The 13,375-nt window shown below is 44.5% G+C and overlaps 1 protein-coding gene across 1 annotated transcript in view; it reads left to right on the top strand.

Annotated features, from left to right (window-relative positions):
• Positions 1-6,396, top strand: part of LOC142860628 (myosin-8) — a 29,914-nt gene extending 23,518 nt beyond the window's left edge. The window contains exons 32-38 of the mRNA XM_075992117.1: positions 895-1,203; positions 2,232-2,435; positions 3,458-3,583; positions 3,669-3,839; positions 3,999-4,103; positions 4,706-4,801; positions 6,114-6,396. Of these exons, the coding sequence (XP_075848232.1) occupies positions 895-1,203; positions 2,232-2,435; positions 3,458-3,583; positions 3,669-3,839; positions 3,999-4,103; positions 4,706-4,801; positions 6,114-6,266 (1,164 nt within the window). The 3' untranslated portion in view covers positions 6,267-6,396. The remainder of the gene's footprint in view (positions 1-894; positions 1,204-2,231; positions 2,436-3,457; positions 3,584-3,668; positions 3,840-3,998; positions 4,104-4,705; positions 4,802-6,113) is intronic.
• The last annotated feature ends 6,979 nt before the right edge of the window (positions 6,397-13,375 follow it).

The raw sequence follows: 13,375 nt of genomic DNA, 5'->3' as shown, positions 1-13,375 counted from the left end.
TTGAGACAAAGATGCTCAGTGGGCTACAGGACTTTCCACCAAACATTATATCCTCTGTTCAATCTCCACAACCTACACCTACAGGGTAGAAGGAGAGGAGCAACTCTCACAGATTTATCCCTGACCTTTGAGTTCTCTCTCTCTTCTCTCTCTCTCTCTCTCTCTCTCTCTCTCTCTCTCTCTCTCTTCTCTCTCTCTCTCTCTCTCTCTCTCTAATTATTTATCAAATAAATAAGTGGAAAAAAGCCAAAAAGTATGATTAATATGGGGAAAGATCTTTGATAGACAAAAATATTTGCTTTTAATATATATGCAAGACATATTTGCATATACAACTTCGATTAGATAGAAAATAAATAGAAAGAGGTGAATCAGAAGGATCATAAATGAGGTCAAGGCCAGCCTGAACCACACAGCAAGAGAGCCTGTCTAAAAACATGAGTATAAAAAATGTACCACATTAAAATAGTTGCTTCTTTGTGAGGGACAATAGGAAACTGTTTTTATACATTGTCCCCACATTGTACGAGTATGTACTATATAATCAGGAATAAAAGAATTTTGAAACCAATAGTTTCTATGCCAGATTAGTATTGCACACATGAAGACTGTAGTTTACAAAACATTATGTATACTACATGTAAAATTAATCAGATAATTCTATTAGTACCATCATGAATCTTTAGATAGTGCACAGTATCTTTCTTACAGAGCAGACTGATATAATCTATAACAGGATAAACAAAAAGTGATTCACCTCATAGGTTCTTAGGACAATTACTTTAACTTTAAAGTTCAACAAGATGACAGCAATAGTAGCGTGCCTCATAAACTCATAGTAGAAACCAAGGAGTTCTCTTCCTCTCGGTGCTGACTGATCTCTACGTCCTTAAGGCATCTCTAGAGCATGAAGAGGGAAAGATCTTGCGTATCCAGCTGGAGCTGAACCAAGTCAAGTCTGAGATCGACAGGAAGATTGCCGAGAAGGACGAGGAGATCGACCAGCTGAAGAGAAACCACATTAGAGTCGTGGAGACCATGCAGAGCACGCTGGACGCGGAGATCAGGAGCAGGAACGATGCTCTGAGAGTCAAGAAGAAGATGGAGGGAGATCTGAATGAGATGGAAATCCAGCTGAACCACGCCAACCGCTTGGCTGCTGAGAGCTTGAGGAACTACAGGAACACCCAAGGCATGCTGAAGGTAGACATCCATTGGCCTCTCAGATGAGTCAAAGAACACACCTGTCTGCCGTTCTCACAATTAAGCCATCCTTTTTAACTACTTTCCCTACTGCCGTGATAAAAACACCCTGGCAAAGAGCAGCTTAAAGGAGTGTTTATTCCAGCTCGCAGGTCATCCGCCCAGTCCACCACGGCAGGGAAGTCAAGGCAGGGGGAAGGTGGAGCAGCTGGTCACACTGCACCCACCATCAGAACAGAGAGAAATGAACTCAAACTAGCACTTGGCTGGCTTTCCCCATTTTATTCAGTCCAAGATCCCCTGCTCACAGAGATCCTGCCCACAGTTACAGTCGGGCTTCTTATATCAATTACCATAGTCGTGATAATCAGCAGTCCCCCTGTGGCATGTCCATTGTCTTCTCCCAGGTCATTCTAGAGTCCGTCAAGTGGACAGTTGACACTGGCTCTCATAGCCACTCCCCCACTTGCCAAATTATACAGCTGAATGCACCAAAGAAGCCAAATGACAGTGTTTAAAACGTAACAGTTTCCAGAAAGTATATGTAGAAGAACAAACAGAAGCCAAAAGATGAAGAAATGACAAGAGAGAAAATACCCAGGCTTTCCACAAAATAGGCCTGAGGATGAACCTTAGTTTTTCCATTCTCTGAGTTCAGGCAAGTTATTTCACCTCTGGGCCCTGTTACTTCTACATAGTAAGAGTACGTTTCCCACGGCAAGGATGGCAGTAAGGATCCAGTGAGAGGACAGCTATCATGCATGATGTGGAGCTTGTAGAAAATGCTCTATAAATGATAAAGAATAGTGGCGTGCATGTGACAGACAACAAGGTAAAGGCAGAGACACAGCAAGAATCTGTCCCTTGATGATGTGCTCACACACTAAACAAAGGCCACCATCATGCTTCAGATCACACAAATGACAGGCAAGTGACCTCCTGTTCCTAGCACCAGTACACTGCTGTAGCTCATTTCCTAGGTATCCATCTCCTCTTCAGAACAAAGTATTCTTTTTTTTAACTTACAGGACACTCAGCTGCACCTCGATGATGCTCTCCGCGGCCAGGAGGACCTGAAGGAGCAGCTGGCGATTGTGGAGCGCAGAGCCAACCTGCTGCAGGCTGAGATGGAGGAGCTGCGGGCCACGCTGGAGCAGACAGAGAGGGGCAGGAAGATTGCAGAGCAGGAGCTGCTGGATACCAGTGAGCGCGTGCAGCTCCTCCACACCCAGGTGAGCCAAAGGAAGGGGCACCGCTAAGTCAGGAGTCTAGAGAGCAAGCACGTACGTAAAACCGTAAAACCAAGGACGGGCCCGCATCTAAACCACCATAGTTACGACAAGGTGACAGGTGACTTTGTTGAGCATTCCTATTTCTCTTCCAGATTTTTCACCCAAAAGTGTTTGTGAATTTAGAAATAAGGTTAGGCTTTGGGGGTTATTTGAAACCAGGAAGAATAAGGTTGAGTAAACATGCCTTTGACTCCAAACTGAAACACACTTCATGAAACACTTGTCGGTGGCACGGTGGAGTTCAGCTGCTCAGTGCTTACTGTTCCCAGGCCTCACAGAGCACTTAGCCTCCCTTCTTGCTCAGGCATTAAATGTAGTAGCAACCCTGGTAGGATCTCTGGGATACTAAAATATCCACACTCCAGTATTTCCAAAGAGTCCCCTTCGAGAATACTGGGTTGGGATTTTAAGAAGATGTTTTCATAATACAAATTCAGAATCCCCCCCAAAGGACAAACTCTCCCTTGTCCCCACCCCCCACATACATTTATATACACACACATACACAATTCTTTTGAGAGACTTCCAGTGCCATGTACTCACACACACACACATTAAAAAAAACAAACCTTTAGACAGAGAATACTATAAATAAAATAAAAGAAAGAACAAGTAACAGGTGACAACTCTTATGGGCATTCACATATAACACAGGCTAGCCCTAAACTCATGTGCCTTAGCCTCCAGACTTCTGGGATTACAAGCATGTGCTGTCATATTCTGTCAATACAGGCGCTCCTAAAACTTCAGAGGTCCTCCTATATAAGGCAGATAGGCAGGAAAGGACTGAGTACCGGAAAGGAGGTTTCAACTATGCAAATGATTACGAGTTTGCATCAAACAGAATAATTCCCAGTAGTAAATGTTGGCATTGGGTTTCCTGAGTTAGACAAAAATAGAACATTTGTAAATCCCAAGTGGGAAACCTGAAAATCTTATACATTTCCATTTTCCCCCCACAGAACACAAGCCTCATCAACACCAAAAAGAAGCTGGAAAACGATGTTTCACAGCTCCAGAGTGAAGTGGAGGAAGTGATCCAAGAGTCACGCAACGCAGAAGAGAAGGCCAAGAAAGCCATCACTGATGTGAGGGCCTTACGCGTGTTCTCCACACACTTGTGCCGCCTGCCACCACTGGGCTCACTATTTTCTTGATTTATTGGCTTTTCAGGCTGCCATGATGGCGGAGGAGCTGAAGAAGGAGCAGGACACCAGCGCCCACCTGGAGCGGATGAAGAAGAACCTGGAGCAGACGGTGAAGGACCTGCAGCACCGTCTAGACGAGGCTGAGCAGCTGGCGCTGAAGGGCGGCAAGAAGCAGATCCAGAAACTGGAGGCCAGGGTGGGTGCCTTTAACCCTAAATCTGGGAAGGGCAGGGGGATACAGTCTTCTTGTTGTGGGGTCAGGAAGACCCTGGCCATACCTGCAGTAGACCCTAGGGAATTAACATTCCCCACCACTGACTGGAAGGGTGGAGCTACATCTTTCTCTTGATTACAGGTTCGTGAACTTGAAGGAGAGGTTGAGAATGAACAGAAACGTAACGCCGAGGCTGTGAAGGGGCTCCGGAAACACGAGAGAAGAGTAAAGGAGCTCACCTACCAGGTGAGAGCAATGCTCTCCAGAATGCGCAGATTTCGTGCCTGAGGGGAAAGGAAAACCCCGGCGACTGCTTGGGTGGCACTCGCAGACGTGCATGTTAACTCCATACACGTCAGGATAAAGAGAGAGTTGCTAATCATAGGCATACATCAAGCTAGGGTGGTGAGGGAGGCCTTTACCAGACAACACAGAAGAGGGCATGCAGGTCAGTGGTAGACTATGCGTAGTTCACACAGGCTCGATCCGCAGTAAGGGGAAGGAAGGTCGGAGGAAGGAGAGGAGAGGAAGAAAGGAGGAAGAGAAGAAAGGAAGGGAGAAAAAGCAGCATAAGAGAGAAAAGAATATAGGCATTAAACAAAGCAGGCTAGATGTCAGTCCTAGTGTGGCCTCACCCAGAATAGCTTGGACGGGGGTTGGACAAGGTGCGTAGACTTGTATAGTACAGAGGCTGGCGCACGTTTACCAAGTGTGACTACGGCACAGGCTGATCAAGCTCACCCCCAGGTGCCCTTCCAGCGTATCAGCAACTTATTTTGGCACTGGTGGTAGACTAGTTCTTGGGAATGAAAGTACATCTTTTTTTTTTTTTTAAATCAAACTTTCAGACGGAGGAGGACCGCAAGAATGTGCTCAGGCTGCAGGACTTGGTGGATAAGTTACAGGCAAAGGTGAAATCCTACAAGAGACAAGCTGAGGAGGCCGTAAGTGTCTTTGAGGTTTCACAGAACAAAGCAAACTTCTGTTCAGGGAGAAAATGTGTTAAAAAAAAAAAAAAAAGCAAAAAGCCCTTTGGTGAGGAAGGAGGGCACACTGTAAGAATCTGCCATTCATGTGTTTTCTGGGGGCTGCGATCTTACAAATATAAATGCACACACTCCTATGCTAATGGTAGACTAAGCCTCAAGAGGAGATGTTGATTGTTAGGCAGAAGGGCTGGGGGAAGAGAAAGCTCCAAATATCCAACCTTAACTGATAGCAATACACACAACAGAATCACTAACGCCAGGATGAACAATTTCTGTCTCCCAACATATCAAAATCAAATGTTCCCAAAAGTGAAAAATGGATCCCCACCCCTACACACACACACACACACACACACACACACACACACACACACACCAACTGACTTGTTGACTGACTCACTGTATAGGTAAGGCTTTCCTCCCTGTATCCATCCCAACAACTGGGAGAACGTGATGGAAGATCTAGAGGTACAGCTAGCAGCAGTGTGAGGCCCTGGGTTCGGCAGTACCACACAGCAAAGAAACGATGCAGGAAGATTCGCCAGCTGCACTTTCCCTGTTGTGCCCGCCCCATTCTTCCAGATATGTGTGAGAGGAAGGAAGAAAGGGCAGAAATATTAACAGCCACACAAAAGAGGCAACTTCTATCTTAGTCCCACGTTTTCCCTTCTCTATTAGTCTTAAATGCAGGGGAAAACAAGGTTTAGTGGGATTTCCAAAGTTATTTGTTAACATTTCCTTACTGCGTTCTTTGAGGGTACCTGGGTCCCTTCTTCCTTCCCACCCAAGAGATACATCAGAAAAAGGGAAGCAAGGGGCTGGAGAGACACTCAGTTGTTAAGAGCATTGCTGCTCTCTCCTATAACCCAGATTCAATTCCCAGCATCCACATCGTGGCTCATAACCATCGGTAACTGCATTCCCATGTCTTTTTCCAGTCTCCCTGGGCACTGCATGAATATGTTGCACAGACATACATGCAGGCCAAAAACCTACACACATAAAGTAAAATTAAAAGAAATCTTTTCAAAAAGGAGGGAGGTGGTAAGCAGATTTGACAAAAGGCTGGTCTCTTCCACCTGAAAACAATTTCCCCTTTCCTTGCTTCAAGTCAAAATTGTCACTACAGGTACAAATTGGGTTGAGGCTGGAGGTCAGATCGACAGCGCATGACAGGGGAATACAATTGTAGACAGCCTGGTAACTCGTACAGAGAGACCCCCAGCGTCCCCAGCGTCTAACTGCCTGAACTCTTGTCTGTGCTCAGGAGGAACAATCCAACACCAACCTGGCCAAGTTCCGCAAGCTCCAGCATGAGCTGGAGGAGGCTGAGGAGCGGGCCGACATTGCCGAGTCCCAGGTCAACAAGCTGCGGGTGAAGAGCCGAGAGGTCCACACCAAAGTCATAAGTGAAGAGTAGGCGCCCTTTCCCGAGGCTGCCGAGTGGCTGACGAACATGCGCAGAATGTGCTGCTTCCGGTTACCGGCTTCACTACGTTTACTTTTCACCTACTGCTGACTAAATAAAAACTGCAGCATGTTTATAAACTAAGCCAGACTTCTTTTTTTATTTGCGAAACTGTTTGCTGGCCAGGCCAGTTCTCACCTACCTGTTGTTTTCTGTTATCATGTATGGCTATGTGGGGCTGTCTCGGTTCACTTCCTGTTGCCATGATAAAACACTGACCAAAAGCAACTTGGGGAAGAAAGGGTTTGTTTGGCTTATAGGTCACAGTCCATCAGTGAGTGAAGCCAGGAAAGGAAGTCAAGACAGGAATGCAGGAACTAAAGCAGAGACCACAGAGGAACCCTGCTTACTGGCTTGCTCCCCAACTTTCTTAACCCAGAACCACCCACAGACATGCCTTCAAGCCAATCGGATGGAGGCAATTCCCCAATTGAGGATTCCTCTCCCCAGACTCTGGTTTGTTTCAAGTTGACCAACACTAATGGGCAGGAGAAGCTCTCTGCCAACCAGAAGCCTGTTTTTTGTTGTTGTTGTTGTTGTTGTTGTTTGTTTTTGTTTGTCTCTGAGGGGATCTTTCCAGAAAGATTCATTCATTTACTCACTGTCTAGATACCGGGCATCTACCCTGTGCCAAGCACTGTCATAAATTCTGTGGGTGTCTCCGAGAACAAACAGCCTTCAGGGAATTTACACTCTACAGGGAAAGAAAGGTAATCAATACCTAAGTGGCTGTGAAATGTATCAGGTCAGTACAAGCGGAAAATCTAGACAGTAAGGGAAATTGTGATAGTTTAACGGTAGAAGGCGACCTTAGCAGGTTGGAGCCAAGGGGCACCACGAAGTCACACCATGTAACAGAGCTCAAGTGGGAAGTTTATTGGGGGGAGGTTCAGAGGCAGCCTCTGAGTGAGAGAGAGAGAGAGAGAGAGAGAGAGAGAGAGAGAGAGAGAGAGAGAGGAGAAGGGTTTGCATTTCATAAAGGAACATAGTACATGCACATAGGGGCAGTGCTCTACGAAGTGGCTGAGGTAGCTAGAGTCACATCTTGGCAGCTGCTGCTGCTGTGTCCTGCTAGGTCCCTGAGAGCAGGCCAGTGTAGATGCTGAAATGCTAACACTCCTCCCTTTTGTTTATTATAAAAAGATGAGGAATTAAGAAGGGGTAGCTGGTGAGGTGGGAAAGGAGGTGTTGTGTTCTCTAGACTGCTTCCTGTCTTCTTGGGGGTGTCAGCATCTTTAGGGGACCTGAGAAAGCTGGGATGCTAGCCAAGTCCAGAGATAGATGGCTATTTCACTGCTGTCCAGGCTATGTGGGACCGTCCGGAGCTAGGAAAGCACAGGCCTAGTTGAAACAGTCTGTGAGGTTGGACCACTGGGGGCAGCCACTTGGGAACTGTCCAGAGGCAGATTTTGAGGGGAACTGGCAGGGTGCTGGCAGAGCAGAAGATAAAGTTAAGATGTTTAGGAGGAATTTTTCCTTAAGTTCTGATAACTGAGGGAGGTTACATCCAAGAAAGGGGAATATTAGGTGACGAGGGAGAATGAATTGCAACAAGGCACGTGAGCTGTGGAAGAAGCGCATTGGCTCTCCAGTTTCAATGCTGTCATGGGTTCTTTTATGTGGTGGATAAGACCACTAAAATATAATTGTCAGTGAAGGTGGAAACCCTAACTCTGTAGCTTCAGAATGGTTTTGGAACTGCACAGAAGTTTGTCGGGATACATACTTTTCAGACTGGACGAGGGTTTGAGTGACATCTAAATGTGCGATGTTTTTATTTGAGAGTTCATGACAATAAAGTTATTCTTAAAAATAAATGAATGAGTAAAAATAAATAATTTTTTCACCAGGGAAATGCAGCAATGACAGAGCTTTGGGGGAATTCATAACAGGCTAATGTACACGGAATGTAAAGGCAAGGGAATTTTTCAAGGGAACTACAATAAACCCATCAACTTGGTTCCATCTTCCAATTTACGGCTACTGCCGCAGTCTCCGTTTATTTAGAGCTTAGATTTCTGCATCAGCATCCTGTAGCTCTTAGCACATGCATCTCCTTCATGTGCACATACACCCCTTAGCAATTGTAAATAATAATATGCAGATTTCCCTCAGTTTGCAATTAGACTATGTTTCAGGAAATCTTATCATTAGCTGAAAATACTGTTAAAATGAAAATACATTGACATACCTAACCTAACAGAGAACTTCAGAGGACCGGTTATTTTCCATTGAGATTTCTGGGCTGACTGAGGTCCTAGTGCACAATGTAGTATACAATGGTCCAGGAAAAGATCAAAAATTGAAGTTGTTCATGAGGGAAGAGCAATCTCAACCAAGGAAAGCCTCTATGAACTGACCTGAAGGCGAGTCTGTGTGGGTGTTCTCTTGATGAATGGTTGTTGGGGGAGGGCCTAGCCCGTTGCGAGCCCAGCTAACCACAGACTGCAAGCCACCAGTAAGCAGTATTCCCTTGTGCTCCCTGCTTCTGTTCCTGCCCTGCCTGAATTCCTGCCTTGGCTTCTCTCAGTGATGGGCTGTAATAAAGACATGTGAAACAAATGAGCCCTTTCCTCCCCAACGTGCTTTAGGCCACAATGTTTATCTCAGCAACAGGGAGCAAACTAGAACACATGGCAAGTCTGGCTAGTGACAATACCTAGTAATCTTGAAAAATGCTAAGTGGATAGCAAGTGTTCTTAACACGGCATAACTATGGAAGCTAATGCATTTGTTAATTAGCTAGGTTTAAATACTCATGTATGTAGATACACATACATACATGTTCATAGATGCATACGTATACTTACATATAGACATACACATATATGCATATACATACTTACACATGTACATATATGTATGTGTGCTGGTTGGTTTTTATGTCAGCTTGGCACAGGCTAGTCATTAGGGAACAGGGAGCCCCAACTGAGCAAACGCCTCCACGAGATGGCTATAGGCAAGCCTGTTGGCCGTGTTCTTAATTAGTGGCTGATAAGGGAGGGCCCAGTCCGTTGTGGCAGTGCCAAGCCAGGGCGGTTCTATTTATAAGCAGGTTGAGCAAGTCATGAGGAGCAAACTAGTAAGCAGCACCCCTCCATAAGCCTCTGCAGCAGCTCCTGCCTTCAGGTTCTTTCTGGTTTGAGTTCCTGCCTTGGCTTTCCTCATCAGGCTGTGACTCAGGATGTCTAAGCCAGATGAACCCTTTCCTCCCAAGTTGCTTTTGGTTGTGGTGTTTCTTCACAGCAATAATAACCCTGAGAAGAAGCATGCATAAATATATATATGTACACTTCAAATAACATTGTTCTTAATACACACACATTTTTGTCAATTTTTAAATTAAAAGTTTTGATTTTGAATTAGTAAATTTTCATGTGGTGTAAGCGAGTGTCGGGAGCCGTCCATCTTGTTTTTGGAGAGAGGATCTCTCATGGACTCAGAGAGCACAGGGGCTCCTCTTTTCTCTAGCTCCCCAGAATGAAAGCAGGTGCTGCTGCGCCCAGGCCCAGCTTCTTCCCACAGGTTCTGGGGACAGCAGAACTCAGGCGTTCATGCTTCTACCCTAGCACTTTCCAGAACCTTCTCCCCAACCCGATACATTTTATTTAATAAAATTTTCCTTCAGCAAGTTTGACCCTACTTTTTCAAGTGTCCACTACTTTGGAATTTCTTTTTCAAGGCTCATACTATTAAAATAAATTTTAAAAAACCTGCCTCTTAAGATTTTATATCCACTTCTCATCAAAAGAGGGACATAGCTGACAGGAGAAAGACGGAGGGACAACCGGTTGATGGATGAGACCATTAGCACAGCTGCTAAAGGCTGCTGCTTTCATGCAAGCTTTTCAGTGGGGATTAAGATTCCAGAGCTAAGACCCAGCAGCTGTCGGCGGTAGAGCTTACATTCTGACTCCTGACTTCAGGCACATGGTACCAGTATCAGTGTCCCCAGCCACCCTCACTACAGACTTCTCAGTCACTTTTTCCTACGCGGGAAGCTGAGGAATCAGTCGTGGGCAGATCCTTAAGCCCGGCTTAAGAGTGGAATTCACCAGCTTGATTCCACCCTCCTGGCTGCCAGAGTCCCCAAGATGCAGCTTCCTGAGGCCACAAGGAAAAATGAACACCACCACTGCGTGATGAAGGAGAAAAACAGTCCGCCTTAGGGATCACACCCAAACCAGGGCTTTTCTTAGATTCCTCCAGGCTGACCTTCACAAGCTGAGGGCAGACTGGGTTCTCAAGGTTGTCAGAGAAGCTATGGCTCATGCCTTGGGGCACTCTTGAAGAAAGTGGAACTCAGAGTACTGTGGGGTTCATATTATGAAAGAATTCTGCACGAAGAGTGGATAAGGACAGTAGTACTCTAGGCAAGGTGTGCTGTGGGAGTTCCCTACCCACCCCCCACTATTCTAACAATTCAAATGATTCACAGATTTCAGTGCCCAGGTCTAGCTCACTATGACTTTAAATACAGGTCCTTGTGAAAGTGAGCGAAAAAAAGCCCCTGAAATCTTCAGATTGGGGAGGGGGGATCCTGGCAATGGCTTCCAAACCCTGCTGAATGGTATGGCTGTAATCCCAGAACTTAGAAGACTGAGGCAGGAGGATGGCTTGAATGCCTCCTGGGCAACCCAGTAAAAACTCATCTGAAAGCAAAACACAAAACTAGAATTTCCAAAATATTCTGCCCAGCAAGTCAGGCCACCTACCTACCCTGTTCTCAACTTCTCTCTCCACACCAAATTTCACACACTCCCCACCACACCCTCACTCAGTCTGAAAGCTCTCAATGGATGGATGAGGCCCACCCTGACAGGCTCACTGATCTCACATGTGGGCCAGGTCCATCCCAACTCTGCAGACATCACTTCCCATTCTTTCTTCCCTCTGTCTGATCCCTTACCAGATGTTCTGGGATGCACAGGAAGTGGCTCCCACCACCTCTGGACCATTGGAATATGATTTCTTTCTGGAGGCATTGGGTGGTTCTCCCTCAAGCTCACCTTTCCAAGCATTTTGAGACCTGGCACTAGCCAATTAAATCATGAGAGGCTTCAAAGGACAACTTTGATACCCAACACCCAGAAGACTTTTTAATCATTTGTTGAATAAAATGGGGACACCCAATAGAGTTTTTTTGCATGACAAAATGAAGCATGGTAAACACAAAGCAAACATAACCAAAAGATCCTGGAATTATAGGAAATTTTTAAGGTCTGGGTTTGTGGTTCAGCCCTTGCCAAGCTGGCGCAAAGCCTGGCTGGAGCTCAATACATGCACATCCCCGAAAAGTTCAAAGAAGAAGAGAGGTAAAGCAGAGAGACTATCAGTTACCAGAACGTGAGGGGAGGGGATGAGAAGGAAGGGAATGAGAGAGAAGAGGAAGGGATGAGAGGAAGGGCAGACAGGAGAGGAGAGGAGAGGAGAGGAGAGGAGAGGAGAGGAGAGGAGAGGAGAGGAGAGGAGAGGAGAGGAGAGGAGAGGAGAGGAGGAAGTATGGGCATGACAGCTGTGAAGTTAGAAGAAGAAGTAAATTCTGATGTTTTATTTCACAACAGACTGTTAGTTACTTATAAGAAAGTGCATATTTTAAAATAGGTAGGAGATTTCAAATGGTCTCTTCATAAAGAAATAGTAAAGGCCTGTGGTGATGGATCTGCTAATTTCTCCAATATCCATATATACGTGTACCAAATCACCAAGCTACACTCCAAGGGTTCAATAGCATAGATAAATAAAATGAGATAAATAAAAGGGTCTTGTTGACCTTGTCCTTTGCTTTACAGAGGCTTCTCAGTTTCAGGAGGTCCCTTTTATTAATTTTTGCTCTCAGTGTTTGTGCTACTGGGGTTATATTTAGGAAGTGGTCTCTGAGACAATGCGTGTACTTCCTACTTTCTCTTCTATGAGGTTCAGTGTGGTTGGATTTATGTTGAGGTCTTTGATCCATTTGGACTTGAGTTTTGTGCATGGCGATAGATATGGATCTATTTTCGTTCTTCTACACGTTGATATCCAGTTATGCCAGCACCATTTGTTGAATATGTTATCTTTTTTCCATTTTTATATTTTTTGCCTTTTTTTGTCAAAAATCAGGGGTTCATACATGTATGGATTGATATCTGGGTCTTCGATTCGGTTCCATTAGTCCTCCTGTTTGTTTTTTTTTTGTTTTTTGTTTTTTGGTTTTTTTTTTTTTTTTTTTTTTTTTTTTGCCAATACCAGGCTTTTCTAGGAACTGTAGCTCTGTAGTAGAGTTTGAAATCAGGGATTGTGATGCCTCCAGAAGTTCTTTTATTATACAGGATTGTTTTGGCTGTCCTGGATATTTTGTTTTTCCATATAAAGTTGAGTATTGTTCTTTCGAGGTCTGTGAAAATTTTTACTGGGATTTTGATAGGCATTGCATTGAATGAGTAGATTGCTTTTGGTAAGACTGTCATTTTTACTATGTTAATTCTACCTACCCAAGAGCATGGGAGATCTTTCCATTTTCTGGTGTCTTCTTCAATTTCTTTCTTCAAATATTTAAAGTTCTTGTCATACAAGTCTTCCACTTGTTTGGTTAGAGTTACTCCAATACATTTTATGTTATTTGTGACTATTGTGAAGGGTAATGTTTCCCTGATTTATTTCTCAGCCCATTTATCATCTGTGTAAAGGAAAGCTATACTGATTTTTTTCGAGGTAATCTTGTATCCTGCTACATTAGTGAAGGTGTTTATGAGTTGTAGAAGTTCCTTGATAGAATTTTTGGTGTTCTTTATGTGAATTATCATATCATCAGCGAACAGTGAGAATTTGACTTCTTTTCCGATTTGTATACCCTTGATCTTCTTTTGTTGTCTTATTGTTCTACCTAGAACATCAAGTACTATATTAAATAGATATGGAGAGAGTTTAGTTTGATGTTGGCTGTTAGCTTGCAATTTATTGCCTTTATTATGTTTAGGTATGTTCCTTGTATCCCTGCTTTTTCTAAGACCTTTATCATGAAGTGTTGTTGTATTTTGTCCAAGGCTTTTTCAGCATCTAATGAGATGATCATGTGCTTA

The sequence above is a fragment of the Microtus pennsylvanicus genome, chromosome 11 (genome assembly GCF_037038515.1).
Source record: "Microtus pennsylvanicus isolate mMicPen1 chromosome 11, mMicPen1.hap1, whole genome shotgun sequence".
Lineage (NCBI taxonomy): Eukaryota > Metazoa > Chordata > Mammalia > Rodentia > Cricetidae > Microtus > Microtus pennsylvanicus.
This window is presented reverse-complemented; position numbering and strand designations above follow the sequence as displayed.